Source organism: Trachypithecus francoisi, unplaced genomic scaffold (genome assembly GCF_009764315.1).
Source record: "Trachypithecus francoisi isolate TF-2019V2 unplaced genomic scaffold, Tfra_2.0 Lachesis_group0, whole genome shotgun sequence".
Lineage (NCBI taxonomy): Eukaryota > Metazoa > Chordata > Mammalia > Primates > Cercopithecidae > Trachypithecus > Trachypithecus francoisi.
Window position 1 is genome coordinate 165290353 of NW_022681453.1, and position 19010 is coordinate 165309362.

The following is a 19010-nucleotide window of genomic DNA, read 5'->3' on the forward strand; positions in this document are numbered from 1 at the left end:
AGCAACTCTGGATGCTGAGGCAATAGGAGGATCGCTTGAGCCCAAGAGATTAAGGCTGCAGGGAGCTGTGATTGTACCACTTTACTCCAGCCTGGGTGACAGAACGAGACTCTGTCTCAAAATAAATAAAGAAGAATAAATTTAAGAAAAATTAGAAAATTTAAAAAGCACATTATTTTTAAGGTACATTAAAAACTTTTTAATAATATTGTTTTTATATATAAAGAGAAAAATAAAAATGGCTCATAAGCCTTCCACCCAAATGACTCCTGTTGGTGGTAATGGGATCAAAAGTATAAAATACAGTAAAAACGACTTTCTACCCTTTCCTCCCTACTCCAGTCCCTCTCTTCAATGCTGATGTTTTTGTGATTTCTTCCAGGAAAAAAAAAAAAAGATTTTTATTTATATCTGTCCATCCTCCTAATATTATTTACACAAGAGTGACCATACCATTAACACTGTTAGACACTTTTTTTTTTTTAACTTAGCAATGTATCTTGGACTCATTTCTGTATCAGCACATAACAGATTTACTCTAATCTTCTTAATGGTTCCTAGGATTAATCACTGGGGTATTCCAGTGTTTAACTAGTCCTGCAATTAAGATTGCTATTAGAACAACCCAGTAGTAAATATCTTTGTCCATATATCTTGAAAGACATTTGTGAGTCCAGTCATAGAAGTACTACCAGTAGTGGGGTTGCTGGACAAAGAGCGTGTGCATTTTTAGTTTTGAAGGCCAATACCATCCTGCCCTCAAGAAAGGTTCACTGCCACCACGATGAGGGCCATGCATGTTTCCCCAACACCCTTGCATGCAGTGAGTATTACAGAAGTGTAAAAGGAAAACATATTATTCCAATAACAATAAAATATAGAATAACTAGGAATAAACCTGATAAATATGTACTATCTGTGTGAAGAAAACTTTAGTATGCTCCAGAGGGACCCAAAGGAAGACTTGAACAAATCAAAATTTTGCCAGTTTCTTGCATGGGAACTTGCAGAATGGTGAAAATACTCATTCTCAGTTAAGCTATGATTTGAATGTGACCCAATAAAAATACCCACAAGCGGCCGGGCGCGGTGGCTCAACCCTGTAATCCCAGCACTTTGGGAGGCCGAGACGGGCGGATCACGAGGTCAGGAGATCGAGACCATCCTGGCTAACACGGTGAAACCCCGTCTCTACTAAAAAAAAAATACAAAAAATTAGCGGGGCGAGATGGCGGGCGCCTGTAATCCCAGCTACTGGGGAGGCTGAGGCGAGAGAATGGCGTAAACCCGGGAGGCGGAGCTTGCAGTGAGCTGAGATCCGGCCACTGCACTCCAGCCTGGGCGACAGAGCGAGACTCCGTCTCAACAAAAAAAAAAAAAAAAAAAATACCCACAAGCTTTTTTAGTGGAGGAAGGGGAATTTACTGAGCTGATTTTTAAAGTTCATTTAGAAAAACAAATTAGGAAGATTCAAAATATAAACAGGAATATAGGAAGATCTGACAAATAGTTTAAGCAGATATTAAAACACAATACGAAATTAAAATTGTTTAAACTAGGGTTTTATACAAATAGATTCATGGATCACAGTCATAAACTGATATTTGGGAATATAATGAATGACAAATGGCATATGATATATGGCATCTCAAATCAATGAGAAAAAATGGATAAACCCCTGTGGTAGGGGGAGTTAAATTCATACTACACACTTTACGTGGGAGAAATGCCAAATCCATGAAAGATTTATATGCAAAAAATGAAATATGTACTATGAGAATTCACAAGAAAATTGTTTTGTAATCCCAGGTCTTTCTGTTATGACATAAAACTCGGAAGCCACTGAAAGCAAGATTGGTAAATTCAGCTTCATTTAAAAAGTTTTTCATGGAATCACTTGAACCCAGGAGGCAGAGTTCGCAGTGAGCGGGGATAGTGCCACTGCACCCCAGCCTGGGCAACAGAGCAAGACTTCATCTAAAAAAAAAAAAGGTTTTTCATGGCAAAACCCACCATATGCAAAGTCAAAAGGCAAGCACCAAATTGGGGACAGATAAGTAAAAACTAAATTTCCTAATATGTACAGAGTTCTTACAAACCAATAGAAAAATGTCCAATGACCCAATAGGACACCAGGCAAAGATAACGGACAGAGAGTTCACAGACAAGGAAACACAGCATTTAAATATGAAATATTTAATAAGAAAAAAATACAAATCACATAATAAGAGAAATATAAGTTACCATCTCACAGGAATCTTTTTTTTCCACTGAGAATAGCCAGAGTATGGGAAAAGAAACGACTTTATACATCACTGATAGCAGATAAATCCATACTACTCTATGGAGGAAATGTAGCACTCGCTGAAAAAAATTACAATACACACATATATATGTGTGTGACATATATATATATATATTTACACCTCTGATTTATTTATTTTTTAATTTTTTTATTTTTTGTGGGTACATAGTAAGTGTATATATTTACAGCATACATGAGATGTTTTGATGCAGGCATACAATGCATGTATTTTTAACCCAGCAATTCCACATCTAGGAATTTATTTTTTATATGTACTATAAGCACACACACATGAAATCATGTAGGAATATTTTTCACTAAAAGATTACTTACAAAAGCAGAAGTTTGCATACTCCATGGTATATCACACAATGGATCTGTAGAAAAGAATGAGAAAGAACTCTGTGTACTGCTATGAAATGGTCTCTAAGAAAAGTATACTGTTTTGTTTTGTTGTTTATTTGTTTGTTGAGACAGAGTTTAGCTCTTGTTGCTCAGGCTGCAGTGCAGTGGCACAATCTCGGCTCACTGCAACCTCTGCCTCCTGGATTCAAGAGATTCTTCCACCTCAGCCTCCTGAGTAGCTGGGATTACAGGCATGCACCACCACACCCAACTAATTTTTTGTATTTTTAGTAGAGATGAGGTTTCATTATGTTGGCCAGGCTGGTCTCAAACTCCTGACCTCAAGTGATCCATCTGCTTTGGCCTCCCAAAGTGCAGGGATTACAGGCGTGAGCCACCGCCCCTGGCTGAAAAGTATACTGTTAATTGATAAAAATTGATTTTAAAAAGCTAGGTGTTTAGTGTTATGCTGACATTTGTGTAGAAGAGGAGGGAAATATATAGACCTATTTAATTTTGTATGAATTATTTGATTGTTAATGCATATACACACAAAAAGATAATACTGATTGCCTCTAAGGAAATAAATGTAGGAAGTAGAGGATAGGGCTAGGATGTAGACTTTTCACTGAATGCACATTTGTACCTTTTGATTTTGAACCTTATTTGCCCTTCTCAAAAATAAGTAAATTAAAAATCCAAATTTTAAAATAATTCAATAGGTAAAGATATTCCTGGTTTTGATTTGTGTAATCCTAATGCTAAATTAGAGTGTCTTTTCAAATATTGGTTAGCCTTTTACATTTTTAAGGCAATTGCCTATTCATATATTTTGCCCATTTAAAAATTATTTTGGGGTCGAGGTGGGGTTCGCAAATTAAGGAAATTAGCCCTTTGTCTTAAGGGTCACAGAAATTTTGTTCCAGTTTGTCTTTTGACTTTGTTTATGCTGCTTTTTGCCACCTAGTGTTTTTATATTTGCTCAATGTATTTTTCTTCTTTTCCCTTCCTTTCTTTCTTTATTTCTGTTTTGTTGTTGTTGTTTGGTTTTTGTTTTTAGAGGGTGAAAATGACTTTTTCATTGTGATCAGTGAGAAGATGACTCTAGATCTAAGACATTCCATTATTTTTTTTTATTATTATTATACTTTAAGTTCTACGGTACATGTGCATAACGTGCAGGTTTGTTACATATGTATACTTGTGCCATGTTGGTGTGCTGCACCCATCAACTCGTCAGCACCCATCAATTCGTCATTTATATCAGGTATAACTCCCAATGCAATCCTCCCCTCTACCCCCTCCCCATGATAGGCCTCGATGTGTGATGTTCCCCTGCCCGAGTCCAAGTGATGTCATTGTTCAGCTCCCACCTATGAGTGAGAACATGCGGTGTTTGGTTTTCTGTTCTTGTGACAGTTTGCTAAGAATGATGGTTTCCAGCTGCATCCATGTCCCTACAAAGGACGCAAACTCATCCTTTTTTATGGCTGCATAATATTCCATGGTGTATATGTGCCACATTTTCTTAATCCAGTCTGTCACAGATGGACATTTGGGTTGATTCCAAGTCTTTGCTATTGTGAATAGTGCCGCAATAAACATACGTGTGCATGTGTCTTTAGAGCAGCATGATTTATAATCCTTTGGGTATATACCCAGTAGTGGGATGGCTGGGTCATATGGTACATCTAGTTCTAGATCCTTGAGGAATCGCCATACTGTTTTCCATAATGGTTGAACTAGTTTACAATCCCACCAACAGTGTAAAAGTGTTCCTATTTCTCCACATCCTCTCCAGCACCTGTTGTTTCCTGACTTTTTAATGATTGCCATTCTAACTGGTGTGAGATGGTATCTCATTGTGGTTTTGATTTGCATCTCTCTGATGGCCAGTGATGATGAGCATTTTTTCATGTGTCTCTTGGCTGTATGAATGTCTTCTTTTGAGAAATGTCTGTTCATATCCTTTGCCCACTTTTTGATGGGGTTGTTTTTTTCTTGTAAATTTGTTTGAGTTCTTTGTAGATTCTAGATATAAGCCCTTTGTCAGATGAGTAGATTGCAAAAATGTTCTCCCATTCTGTAGGTTGCCTGTTCACTCTGATGGTAGTTTCTTTTGCTGTACAGAAGCTCTTTAGTTTAATTAGATCCCATTTGTCAATTTTGGCTTTTGCTGCCGTTGCTTTTGGTGTTTTAGACATGAAGTCCTTGCCCATGCCTATGTCCTGAATGGTACTACCTAGATTTTCTTCTAGGTTTTTATGGTATTAGGTCTAACATTTAAGTCTCTAATCCATCTTGAATTAATTTTCGTATAAGGAGTAAGGAAAGGATCCAGTTTCGGCTTTCTACTTATGGCTAGCCAATTTTCCCATCACCATTTATTAAATAGGGAATCCTTTCCCCATTTCTTGTTTCTCTCAGGTTTGTCAAAGATCAGATGGCTGTAGATGTGTGGTATTATTTCTGAGGACTCTGTTCTGTTCCATTGGTCTATATCTCTGTTTTGGTACCAGTACCATGCTGTTTTGGTTACTGTAGCCTTGTAGTATAGTTTGAAGTCAGGTAGCATGATGCCTCCAGCTTTGTTCTTATGACTTAGGATTGTCTTGGCAATGTGGGCTCTTTTTTGGTTCCATATGAACTTTAAAGCAGTTTTTTCCAATTCTGTGAAGAAAGTCATTGGTAGCTTGATGGGGATGGCATTGAATCTATAAATAACCTTGGGCAGTATGGCCATTTTCACGATATTGATTCTTCCTATCCATGAGCATGGTATGTTCTTCCATTTGTTAGTGTCCTCTTTTATTTCACTGAGCAGTGGTTTGTAGTTCTCCTTGAAGAGGTCCTTGACATCCCTTGTAAGTTGGATTCCTAGGTATTTTATTCTCTTTGAAGCAATTGTGAATGGAAGTTCATTCATGATTTGGCTCTCTGTTTGTCTGTTACTGGTGTATAAGAATGCTTGTGATTTTTGCACATTGATTTTGTATTTGGAGACTTTGCTGAAGTTGCTTATCAGCTTAAGGAGATTTTGGGCTGAGACAATGGGGTTTTCTAAATATACAATCATGTCGTCTGCAAACAGGGACAATTTGACTTCTTCTTTTCCTAACTGGATACCCTTGATTTCTTTCTCTTGCCTGATTGCCCTAGCCAGAACTTCCAACACTATGTTGAATAGGAGTGGTGAGAGAGGGCATCCCTGTCTTGTGCCAGTTTTCAAAGGGAATTTTTCCAGTTTTTGCCCATTCAGTATGATATTGGCTGTGGGTTTGTCATAAATAGCTCTTATTATTTTGAGGTACGTTCCATCAATACCGAATTTATTGAGCATTTTTAGCATGAAGGGCTGTTGAATTTTGTCAAAAGCCTTTTCTGCATCTATTGAGATAATCATGTGGTTCTTGTCTTTGGTTCTGTTTATATGCTGGATTATGTTTATTGATTTGCGAATGTTGAACCAGCCTTGCATCCCAGGGATGAAGCCCACTTGATCATGGTGGATAAGCTTTTTGATGTGCTGCTGAATCTGGTTTGCCAGTATTTTATTGAGGATTTTTGCATCGATGTTCATCAGGGATATTGGTCTAAAATCTTCTTTTTTTGTTGTGTCTCTGCCAGGCTTTGGTATCAGGATGATGTTGGCCTCATAAAATGAGTTAGGGAGGATTCCCTCTTTTTCTATTGATTAGAATAGTTTCAGAAGGAATGGTACCAGCTCCTCCTTGTACCTCTGGTAGAATTCAGCTGTGAATCCATCTGGTCCTGGACTTTTTTTGGTTGGTAGGCTATTAATTATTGCCTCAATTTCAGAGCCTGCTATTGGTCTATTCAGGGATTCAACTTCTTCCTGGTTTAGTCTTGGAAGAGTGTAAGTGTCCAGGAAATTATCCATTTCTTCTAGATTTTCTAGTTGATTTGCGTAGAGGTGTTTATAGGATTCTCTGATGGTAGTTTGTATTTCTGTGGGGTCGGTGGTGATATCCCCTTTATCATTTTTATTGCGTTTATTTGATTCTTCTCTCTTTTCTTCTTTATTAGTCTTGCTAGCAGTCTGTCAATTTTGTTGATTTTTTCAAAAAACCAACTCTGGATTCATTGATTTTTTGGAGTTTTTTGTGTCTCTATCTCCTTCAGTTCTGCTCTGATCTTAGTTATTTCTTGCCTTCTGCTAGCTTTTGAATGTGTTTGCTCTTGCTTCTCCAGTTCTTTTAATTGTGATGTTAGAGTGTCCATTTTAGATCTTTCCAGCTTTCTCTTGTGGGCATTTAGTGCTATAAATTCCCTCTACACACTGCTTTAAATGTGTCCCAGAGATTCTGGTATGTTGTATCTTTGTTCTCATTGGTTTCAAAGAACATCTTTATTTCTGCCTTCATTTCGTTATGTACCCAGTAGTCATTCAGGAGCAGGTTGTTCAGTTTCCATGTAGTTGAGTGGTTTTGATTGAGTTTCTTAGTCCTGAGTTCTAGTTTGATTGCCCTGTGGTCTGAGAGACAGTTTGTTATAATTTCTGTTCTTTGACATTTGCTAAGGAGTGCTTTACTTCCAATTATGTGGTCAATTTTGGAATAAGTGCGATGTGGTGCTGAGAAGAATGTATATTCTGTTGATTTGGGGTGGAGAGTTCTATAGATGTCTATTAGGTCCGCTTGGTGCAGAGATGAGTTCAATTCCTGGATATCCTTGTTAACTTTCTGTCTCGTTGATCTGTCTAATGTTGACAGTGGAGTGTTGAAGTCTCCCATTATTATTGTATGGGAGTCTAAGTCTCTTTGTAAGTCTCTAAGGACTTGCTTTATGAATCTGGGTGCTCCTGTATTGGGTGCATGTATATTTAGGAGAGTTAGCTCTTCCTGTTGAATTGATCCCTTTACCATTATGTAATGGCCTTCTTGTCTCTTTTGATCTTTGATGGTTTAAAGTCTATTTTATCAGAGACTAGGATTGCAACCCCTGCTTTTTTTTGTTCTCCATTTGCTTGGTAGATCTTCCTCCATCCCTTTATTTTGAGCCTATGTATGTCTCTGCATGTGGGATGGGTCTCCTGAATACAGCAGACTGATGGGTCTTGACTCTTTATCCAGTTTGCCAGTCTGTGTCTTTTATTGGAGCATTTAGTCCATTAACATTTAAGGTTAATATTGTTATGTGTGAACTTGATCCTGCCATTATGATATTACTGTTTATTTTGCTCGTTAGTTGATGCAGTTTCTTCCTAGCCTCGGTGGTCTTTACATTTTGGCATGTTTTTGCAATGGCTGGTACTGTTTGTTCCTTTCCATGTTTAGGGCTTCCTTCAGGGTCTCTTGTAAGGCAGGCCTGGTGGTGACAAAATCTCTAAGCATTTGCTTATCTGTAAAGGATTTTATTTCTCCTTCACTTATGAAACTTAGTTTGGCTGGATATGAAATTCTGGGTTGAAAATTCTTTTCTTTAAGAACGTTGAATATTGGCCCCCACTCTCTTCTGGCTTGTAGAGTTTCTGCCGAGAGGTCTGCTGTTAGTCTGATGGGCTTCCCTTTGTGGGTAACCTGACCTTTCTCTCTGGCTGCCCTTAAGATTTTTTCCTGCATTTCAACTTTGGTGAATCTGGCAATTATGTGTCTTGGAGTTACTCTTCTCGAGGAGTATCTTTGTGGTGTTCTCTGTATTTCCTGAATTTGAATGTTGGCCTGCCCTACTAGGTTGGGGAAGTTCTCCTGGATGATATCCTGAAGAGTGTTTTCCAACTTGGTTCCATTTTCCCCCTCACTTTCAGGCACCCCAATCAGACGTAGATTTGGTCTTTTTACATAATCCCATACTTCTTGCAGGCTTTGTTCATTTCTTTTTCTTCTTTTTTCTTTTGGTTTCTCTTCTCGCTTCATTTCATTCATTTGATCCTCAATCGCTGATACTCTTTCTTCCAGTTGATCGAGTCGGTTACTGAAGCTTGTGGATTTGTCACGTATTTCTCGTGTCATGGTTTTCATCTCTGTCATTTCATTTATGACCTTCTCTGCATTAATTATTCTAGCTATCAATTCTTCCACTCTTTTTTCAAGATTTTTAGTTTCTTTGTGCTGGGTACGTAATTCCTCCTTTAGCTCTGAGAAGTTTGATGGACTGAAGCCTTCTCTCATTTCATCAAAGTCATTCTCTGACCAGCTTTGATCCGTTGCTGGCGATGAGCTGTGCTCCTTTGCAGGGGGAGATGCGCTCTTATTTCTTGAATTTCCAGCTTTTCTGCCCTGCTTCTTCCCCATCTTCGTGGTTTTATCTGCCTCTGGTCTTTGATGATGGTGACGTACTGATGGGGTTTTGGTATAGGTGTTCTTCCTGTTTGATAGTTTTCCTTCTAATAGTCAGGACCCTCAGCTGTAGGTCTGTTGGAGATTGCTTGAGGTCCACTCCAGACCCTGTTTGCCTGGATATCAGCAGCAGAGGTTGCAGAAGATAGAATATTGCTGAACAGCGAGTGTACCTGTCTGATTCTTCCTTTGGAAGCTTCCTCTCAGGGGTGTACTCCACCCTGTGAGGTGTGGGGTGTCAGACTGCCCCTAGTGGGGGATGTCTCCCAGTTAGGCTACTCAGGGGTCAGGGACTCACTTGAGCAGGCAGTCTGTCCATTCTCAGATCTCAACTTCCATGTTGGGAGATCCACTGCTCTCTTCAAAGCTGTCAGACAGAGTCGCTCACGTCTGCACAGGCCTCTGCTGCTTCCCCTTTTGTTGTTTAGCTGTGCCCTGTCCCCAGAGGTGGAGTCTACAGAGACAGGCAGGTTTCCTTGAGCTGCTGTGAGCTCCACCCAGTTCGAGCTTCCCAGTGGCTTTGTTTACCTACTTAAGCCTCAGCAATGGTGGGCGCCCCTCCCTCAGCCTCGCTGCTGCCGTTTCGGTTGGATCGCAGACTGCTGTGCTAGCAATGAGGGAGGCTCCGTGGCCGTGGGACCCTCCTGGCCAGGTGTGGGTATAATCTCCCGGTGTGCCCGTTTGCTTAAAGCGCAGTATTGGGGTGGGAATTACCCGATTTTCCAGGTGTTGTGTGTCTCAGTTCCCCTGGCTAGGAAAAGGGATTCCCTTCCCCCTTGCGCTTCCCAGGTGAGGCAATGCCTCGCCCTGCTTCAGCTCTCGCTGGTTGGGCTGCAGCAGCTGACCAGCACCAATTGTCCAGCACTTCCCAGTGAGATGACCCCAGTACCTCAGTTGAAAATGCAGAAATCACTGGTCTTCTGTGTCGCTCGCACTAGGAGTTGGAGACTGGAGCTGTTCCTATTCGGCCATCTTTCTCCATTATTATTTTATTTCATTTTTGAGACAATGTCTTGCTCTGTTGCCCAGGCTAGAGTGCAGTGGCCCGATCATGGCTCACGGCAAACCTCCCCGTTTCTGGCTGAAGCGATCTTCCCACCTCAGCCTCCTGGGTAGCCAGGACCACAAGCACCAGCTAATTTTGAGGGATTTTTTCTTTTTTTTTTTTTTAGAATCAGGTTTCACCATGTTGCCCAGGCTGGTCTCAAACTTCTGGGCTCAAGCGATCTATCTGCCTCAGCCTCGCAGAGTGCTGGGATTATAGGCCTGAGCCACCATGCCTGGTCAACATCCAATTATTAATGCCTTTGGGTGATTTGGAAAATGACAGGCTGCTTATAAAGTCTGTTTGAAGACAGTAAAAACTGGGACAAACTCATTTTAGCAGTGACCTAGAGGATCCTCCCCGAGGGCAAGGGAAGCGGGGCTTGGGCAGGGCTGGGTGGGCGATGTGGTGGGTTTCTGATGAGCCTCTCCTCTCTCCACTCCAGCGGAGCTCCCTGCGTCTTCAGCGGTGAGGCTGGCCTCCCTACGTGACCTGCCCGCCCAGCTCCTGGAGCTGTACCAGCAGGGCTTCTCTCTGGCAGCCCTGCACCCCTTCGTGCAGCCCACTCATGAGCGGGAGAAGACGCCCCTGGAGCACATTTTTAGAGCCATCCTGATCAAGAAAACTGACAGGTAAGGCTCCATGGGTGAATGAGTAGCATCCTGTTGTGGCTAAGGTATGCTCAATAGAGGAAGGGAAGTGAGAGGATGAGGTTGGGGGTTGAAATTTGCATGCTGTCCTCAGAGCCTCAGCCCTCAGACAAATGAGGCAAAAAGTTAGACAACCAGAGAGGTTTCCTAGCATCCTGCGGTGAAAAGCAAATGCATGTCCAACTGCAAGTAGAGAGTTCCATTTTGCATTCTTTCTCTCTTTTAACTCACTGGATTAAACTCAGCTAGAAAAATGTCTCCTTAGAAGAAGTGTATACCCAGAATGATGCGGCCAGTAAAAGTGCAATACTCTTAAACTGAAAGGCATGGCCGGAAAACACAATGATTTTGTTTAGAGGCTATATACAAACTTAATGGCTTCCCCCAAAGTCTAGAAATACTTGAACATTTTGCGCCTACCATAAATTCTGTCAATCGCTTGACAGTTAAAAAAATACAAAAAATAAACACCGCCTAAATGAAATGCTATAATTGGTTTGGTCTTGATTTAGATTTTCAGGGCTTGGGGATGTTTTTCCGATTGGCTTGCCCGGTTGAATGTTTATGCCTATATTTCAATTGAGCCTAATTAAGAAAAAAGAAGTGGGGTTAGTCTTTCAAAAGGAACAATATTAATTTTGTTTTTCTTAAAATAAACAATGAGGGTGGGATGGAGAGAGCAGTATGTTTTTCCTGCTTTCATAAAAATTAAAATTAAAATGAAGTCTGGGAAAGGAAATCAATTTTGTCTTTTGGCCAACTATCATAGAAGGAATGACAGCATGTGCCACATTTTTAAAAGGGAGTGCAGAGCAGCTCCTCCTTGTTCTCTCTTTTTAAAGTCACTTTGCAGGTAGACAAAGCATTTGGCTGGTGTGCTCACAAGGGACAGCTGTGAGGCATGAGGTTGCATGACTAAGACTGACTCCTCTTTCCTTTCCTTTATTTCTTCATGGTTGATCAAGCTCTGGGGCTCTTAGACTACATCAACACACATTAGAATTTGAAGTGAAAGGTGGTGCATGTTTTTGCTCAAACCCAGAATTCACACATTTTTGGGTAGGGTGAGACTTTTCTCAATGTCTGCCTTTTATATGTATTAGTTTGTCTTTCTCTCTCTCTCTCTTTTTTTTTTTTTTTTTTTCCCCGTAGAAACGAGGTCTCACTATGTTGCCTAGGCTGGTCTTGAAATCCTGGCCTCAAGCGATCCTCTCACCTTGGCCTCCCAAACCACTGGGATTACAGGTGTGAACCACTGAGCCTGGCTGCATATTGGTTTCTTTTATTTTCTTTTTTATTTCTTTGAGATGGGGTCTCACTCTGTCACGCAGGCTGGAGCACAGTGGCATGATCTCAGCTCACTTCAACTTTTGCCTCTCCGGCTCAAGCCATCCTCCCACCTCAGCCTCCCAGGTAGCTGGGACTGCAGGTGCATGCCACCACACCTGGCTAATTTTTTTATTTTTGGTAGAGACCAGGTTTCACCATGTTGCCCAGACTGGTCTGGAACTTCTGAGCTCAAGAGAGTTTCCCACATAGGTCTCCCAAAGTGCTGGGATTATAGGTGTAAGCCACCACACCCAGTCCATTATTGGTTCCTTTATGTTGATTGGCTGTTGATCATTATCTAGGTCAATCACGAGAAGAAACTATTCTGGGGGCCGCAGTGGTTTTAAATGACACTGACACATAGGATATGTATAATGACAGTAGCTTATATTTAGTGAGCACTCACTGTATGCCAGGCTTGATCATTATCATTTCATCTGTATCATATGCCTATGAGGTTTCCTAGCATCCTGCGATGAAAAGCAAAAGTGTTATTTTTGTTTCCATTTTAAAGGCAGAAGGTTCTCTTGATCTCAGAAGTTCCAGACCAGTCTGGGCAACGTAGCAAGACCTAGTATCTACTAAAAATTTTAAAAATTAACTGGGTGTAGTGGCGCATGCCTGTAGTCCCAGCTACCCGGGAGGCTGAGGTGGGAGGATTACTTGAGCCCAGGAACTGGAGGCTCCTAGGATGTGACTGTGTGACTGCACTCCAGCCTGGGTGACCGAATGAGATCCTGTCTCAAAAAACAAACAAACAAACAAAGAGAAAAAAAAAGCAAAAAAAACCCACAGTACTGAGACACAAAGGTTGAGTTGTCAAGGTCGCACGGATGGCAGCCAGCAGAGCTCTGCCTTGCTCCCAGGAAGGCTGACTCCGGTACCTGCATTCTTAATCGGCATGAAGCATGTGCTGAGTTCCTTTACCCACAATTCTTACGGAGAACCACGTTAGGAAAAAAAAAGTGGGGGAGGATATATTTGATCTTCCATAAAGAAGTACTTTTATTACTCAACATTTCCCCCATTTTACCCCTCAGTAGTCTGTAAGTAAATCAGATTTTCAGCAAGGAAACAAAACAGACAGATGTGTTGTATGGACTACATAAGGCATCCACGGGGCTCCCGGGATTCTATTCTGCAGATTATCCAAGCGGCCTTAGCGTTTAAAGGAGACAAGTCCATTTGGGTCAGATCACCGGCGCGTCCTTCAGTGTGATCTGCCATAGGAGGTGACATGAGCTCAGGACATGGTCTGAGCTTAACTCAGAAAGTGAAGGCGTATCTTTTTTTTTTTTTTCTCCCTGCTGTGGAGCAACACTTCTCAAACTTTAATGTGCCTGTGAGTCTCCTGGGGATATGGTTAAAGAGCAGAGTCTGATACAGCAAGTCTCGGGGGAGGCCTGGGACTCGACATTTCTAACTGGTTTCCAGATAGGGCAGATGCTGATGGTCCGTGGCATGCACTTTGAGTAGCAAGGGTGTAGAGGACCTAATTCTTGCCTAGCTTCATGCCTGGCACTCAGCAACACTGCTGGGGCTTGCCATTCTACTCCTAGGAGAGCTGTAAGCACCAGGCTACGTAAGAAAGAACACAGGACTCGGGGCCAGGAGCCTGCATTCTAGGCTGCACTTGGCTACTAGTAACTAGTGTTGTGCAAGGGGCACATCAGTGGATTTTTCTTGGCCTCCATTTTCTAGCTGCTACAATGAGGGGCTGGTACTACATGATTTGCAAGGCTTGCACCAAACTCTGAGTTATCTGATGGGACAAGATGGGTGAGGAAGCCCCTCTTCAGAAATAAGAACCACCACTTTGGGGAATAGTGCATCACAAGCCAGCAGTGAAGCTGGGGGCTCAATAGGGGCTATTTACTTCCACTGAGGTAGCGTGAACAAATGAACTTACTCTCCAGAAGACAAAAATGAGCAAACTATTGAGAGGAATGAGACATTGTATGCAGGAGGATTTTCAAGAAAGGGAAGTTGGCAGTCTCCTTGGGTTTGAGCTCACTTTCGTCCAGAGTTCCTGAACTGCCTGCCTGGTGACCTCAGTGAACATTTCAGCTCCTGGACAAGCAGATCCAGAGAAGGAAATTCCTTGGGTAACTTTGTGTTGGGTCTTTGGAACCGCCTTTTTTGGAAAAAAGAAAAAAAAAGCAAAAGTTTGACAATTTATCATGTAAAACAAGGCAAAAATAATCAAGAGGATCACCCCCACTTCTAGCCCCAATAGTATTGGATGGGAGGAGTGGTGGAGGTTGGAAGCAGAGTCATTGTAACATATAATTTTAAAGTACAGGATTTTCTCTCCTAGCAAATGCAATAACTGCATTTTTTTTTTTTTTTTTTTGTATTGTGAGGAAAAGACCTCAACGATCTTAAAAATAAGCAAACAAAAAAAATCAGGGCCAGGCACAGTGGCTCACACCTATAATCCCAGCACTTTGGGAGACCAAGGCAGAAGATTCTCTTGAGCTCAGAAGTTCCAGGCTAGCCTGGGCAATGTAGTGAGACCTAGTATCTACTAAAAATTTTAAAAATTAGCTGGGTGTAGTGGCGCATGCCTGTAGTCCCAGTTACCTGGGAGGCTGAGGTGGGAGGATTACTTGAGCCCAGGAGCTGGAGGCTCCTGGGATGTGACTGTGTGACTGCACTCCAGCCTGGGTGACAGAATAAGATCCTGTCTCAAAAAACAAACAAACAAACAAACAAACAAACAAAAGCAAAAAAACCCACAGTACTTTTTCTTTATCAATAGGGAGTTTAAGTGGTAAAAACAAAACAAAGGAAGACTTTTGTGATTAATTTTTAATTCAGACAGTTAAAGTGATACTTTTCACAAAGTCTGCCAAAGTTCTGACAGCTATAGATGCTGTTAAATGAAATGAGTTAGCTGTTAAAAGAGAAAGAAATACTTGGCTAACATTTTTCAAGTGGCACACATTGAAAGAGATGTAGATACACGTTCTCAATTATTGTTGGTCCAAATGAAGTTCATTACCAAGAATCACCATGAGATGACTGTGTGAAACTTCGATATCAACCTAATGTGTTTGAAGGGTTCACATAAAATTTTTAGCAAATAACTGGGCTTTGGGATATGTCAGAACCACCAAACAGAACCCCTCAAGCCTGCATTTATTCCCTTACCCATTCACGAACACTTGCTGGGTGTGTACTCTTTTCAGGGTATTGTGCTAGGAGCCCTATGTCGTGGGAAGTTAGAGGATGCAAGTACCAGGCTCAGTTGAATGTGGAGCCTGCCTTCCAGGCACTTGCAGTCTAATTAAGTAAATGAGATGTGTGTCTCATGCCACAGGAGTTTGGGAGAAGGAGATGCCACTTCTCACTGGAAGGGAAACCAAGGAAATGTTTCAGGAGGGGCAGCTTTTAACTTGGGCCTGATTTCTTTTGGGCAGACGTGGGGAGTAATGAGCATGAGGCAGGAAGAGTTTATTTAAATCTCCTAATGAAATGTTTTCTAGTGGTATTTGAGTAATTGGAGAGCATCGTTGACAGTCTAACTAAATTATTAATGAGTCATTCCAAAAGTAGTTCTCAAGTTCTCAAGCAGTAACGTTCCTCTGAGCTCACTGCCATTTTGACAGATTTCACTTACATCCATGAAAAATTACCTGATCTTTTCTTTTGAATATTCTAATAACTGCCATTTCATTTTACCATGGCAGGCCTAGCCACACATCTAACTGTAAATTGTTCTTAATTCTAAGTGCGTTGAATTTAGGCAAGTCAGTTACTTTGACTCAAGTTACTTTGACTCAAGAATGAATAGCTGAATATGAAATACTTAGCGAACAAGTAGAAAGAGAGTTTGTACTTCATTTTCGCAACTCTTTCTTTGGAACACTTAGTGATTTTTAATAGACAATATAGTTGCACTCACTCTGAATTCTAAGTATAGTTAAGTGATCCTTCATTTTTTCAAGCAGTTTTCCTTAGAATGAGTTGCTAAAGATCTTGAAACTTGATGGCTAGGAGAAGTCAGTTATTAGAACGTCACTTCTGATGTTTCACGAGTGTGGGTTTAATTCTAGGTTGTTTCATGGTTTTAGATGTAAGTGCAGTACCAAAATGCATAGTGCTGGTCATTTTTCAGCTGTTGAATTGTCATTGTTCACACATGGAGCTAGGGTGTCATTGGTGTGTTTTTCATCATGGATGAGTTGAAGTCATTTGGCTATAGCTTTCGTAGAGTAATGCCTTACATGGTCCAGGGACCAGGACACTAAGGAACTCTGTGGACATTTATCAGGCACCTTTTGGCCTAGGACTTGGATGGGGGCACATGGAGGAGCTATAGTTAATGCAGAGGCTGCAATTCTAAAACTCTTTTGGAAGGTGGAAAATGTATACAATCAAAGTTACCCTTGAAAATCTTTTGAAATGCCCATAAAATGTAATACTGTGGCATCTCTCTACCTGACCGATGCATGTTGTCCTTCAGGACTGGATCAGATTGCTTTTCCAACAGTGAACCCCGTGGGGAGGTAAGCTGGTTTGGGTTTATAGTGAGTATTCATTGGAATCACACCTAGGGTGGTGAAATGTTTGCACCTAGGGAGGTGTTTGTGGGAATTGACATTGAGAGAACAGGAACTGCACGTCTCCCTTCTCGAGTTCATTCTGGGGCACATCTGCCTATTGAATAGAATAACTGGCACTGTTTTAAGTGGTAAACATTTATCCCTTTTAGTTGGATTTTTCTAAGGTAAGCATGTGTATGTAATTCACCATGCAAAGATGACTCTAAGGAGCTCCTAGATTTCAAGAAACGTATCTATCTACTAGGGCACTGCAAAAAATATATATACAAATTATATAATTGCCCAGCTAAGTCTACAAGTCTTGGTTTGAATCTCTAACCTGAAATTTGTTAGTAAGAATGTTTTAGAAAAGGAGGCTCTGTGGCTCTCATTTGCTCTGAGTTGGGGATGATGGGTAGATAGGAATAGGGAGAGAAATAGTGGGAAGGGCCTCCCCATTATTGACATTGTGGAACAAGTGGAACGTGGTGTCCAAAGGGAAACAGTGGGAGGGCAGGCATGAGAAGTCTGGGGGCCTGATGCTGGAAACAAGCCTGGGGGAGGCTCTGTGTGGAGCTGTGGTGAGCCCCTCAGGCCGGGGCCCACTTCTATAGCTGCTGACTTAGCCAAGGCTTGTTCTAGTCCTTGTTCTAGAACAGATTCCTCCAGTGATCCTTAGCAGAGATGCAGTGGGTTGCTGAGAGCTACAGTGAGCTGCTGCATCCCAAATTGACCATATGCTTGGAGTCTGTGAAATGTTTCCTCTTAGGCCATATCAGCAAGCTGTACTCAGCAACACAGATGACTCACTGAGTCAGGCTTGACCACCCAGGGTCAAGTGATGCAAGAGAAACAATTCTTTTGGCTTTTGCTGTTTTATTTCCAGGAAAGTAAATCTCAGAGAATGCTCAGCCCTTATCCTTTGTTCCTCCTCTTGAGGCCCAGAACCTAAAATCCTGAAGACTCTGTCTTTATTCTAAGACAGAGCTTGCAAAATCAGATCCCTACAGCGGCCTGACTCATTGAATGGGGACTCTTGGGAAGTGGTGAGTCAATGCCTCACCTCTGTCCTATGGTTATCAGGTGTTGCCAGGTCTTGTACTTTTTTCAAGAAAAGCCAGAAATCTGGGTTTTTATGTGAAAACTTCTCTTTTAGCCTCACTTTTCCAAAGTAGCATTGTTTGCCCGTAACCCATGCCACTGGCTGCCATCTTGCAGCCTCTGAGATTTCTGTGTAATGCTTACATCAGTAGAGGTAATCATGCACCCTTTGAGCTGCTCATCCTGCCTTCGACACACAGCAATTGCTGGAATCTCAGTCTCTCCTGTTACTGTGTTTCAGATGTCTGCCCACCTCCACTCCCTTTGCTGAATCCTCTTCCATCTTTGGATTTGGATTGCTTGCTCAGAGTGCCAGGCCTTGAATAGATGTTGCTCAATAGATTTTGCATGAATTGAGTGGGATAAAACCATGCCCTGGAATTTTGCTACAGATTTTCACTAAAGGACTAAATTCATTATAAGATAGATCTGTCTTTGGTTTACATATTTATCAGTAACAAAAGTATATCTTGATAATGCAGCCACATAGCACAGACCTCAAGTAATGGGACACACACACACACACACACACACACACACACACAATCCTTTCATTGCCAAAATAACAGTGATTTGCCACAAGAATAGATGTCCATTATTTTTCACTCTTCTTTTTCTTTTAAAAGACATTCAAAGGATGGCCTTCAAAGAAAGGAAATCTTTGCAGACCTTAAGTGAAGTACAAACGCATTATATTGCCTTTTTTTTATAGCCTACAAGATAATATGAACATTTTCTTTGGCATTTGAAAAGGGCAAAATTGGGAAAGTACAAAATTATATTGAAACTAAAAAGAAAATCCTTTAAAAAATTATAGTCGAAAGTGTCCTCTTTAAGTGGTCTTGTGTCTCTTCATGTCTAATTTTTACCAATTACCTTGACTCTTGGGAGAATTATAGGGCTTCTAGAAAAAGGTTTCATAATTAAGCGAAATACACAGCGGGTGGTAACGCCTACTGGGGTGTGCCCTAGAAAATGCTCACACGCGAGGCCGAGGATCAGCCCTGGAGTGCGCTGATTGTTGGAATCACACGTGGGGAAGAAAGTAACGGTGGGTTTAGCACTGATTGATGCATGCTACTGTGATGGGAAACTGCAGCCACTGGTTTATTCCCAGAGAGCAGACACTGAGGAAGGTGAATTCAGAGGCTTGCTTAAGGCAGAGTGGGGAATGAGAAGGTGTTTGTTTAGCTAGTGGGTCATTATTTTGGATTCCGATTTAGGAAGGGCAAACACCCGTTGCTGGCAGCTGCCCCTCCTTTCTGGTGTCCTATCTTTCCTCATCAGTTTTCTCGAGCTTCCTGAGGGGTGTGGAGGATTTGATTAGCTCTCAGGGCTGCCACCGTACCCCCTGAGGAGCTGTCCAGCATCACCAAGACTACCTCAATT

The 19010-nt window shown here is 41.5% G+C and overlaps 1 protein-coding gene across 1 annotated transcript in view; it reads left to right on the plus strand.

The window, feature by feature from the left end:
- LOC117078814 (raftlin-like) overlaps positions 1 to 17944 on the plus strand; it is a 99133-nt gene extending 81189 nt beyond the window's left edge. Inside the window, exons 3-4 of the mRNA XM_033202305.1 lie at positions 10440 to 10626; positions 17863 to 17944. Of these exons, the coding sequence (XP_033058196.1) occupies positions 10440 to 10626; positions 17863 to 17944 (269 nt within the window). The remainder of the gene's footprint in view (positions 1 to 10439; positions 10627 to 17862) is intronic.
- Positions 17945 to 19010: the final 1066 nt, after the last annotated feature.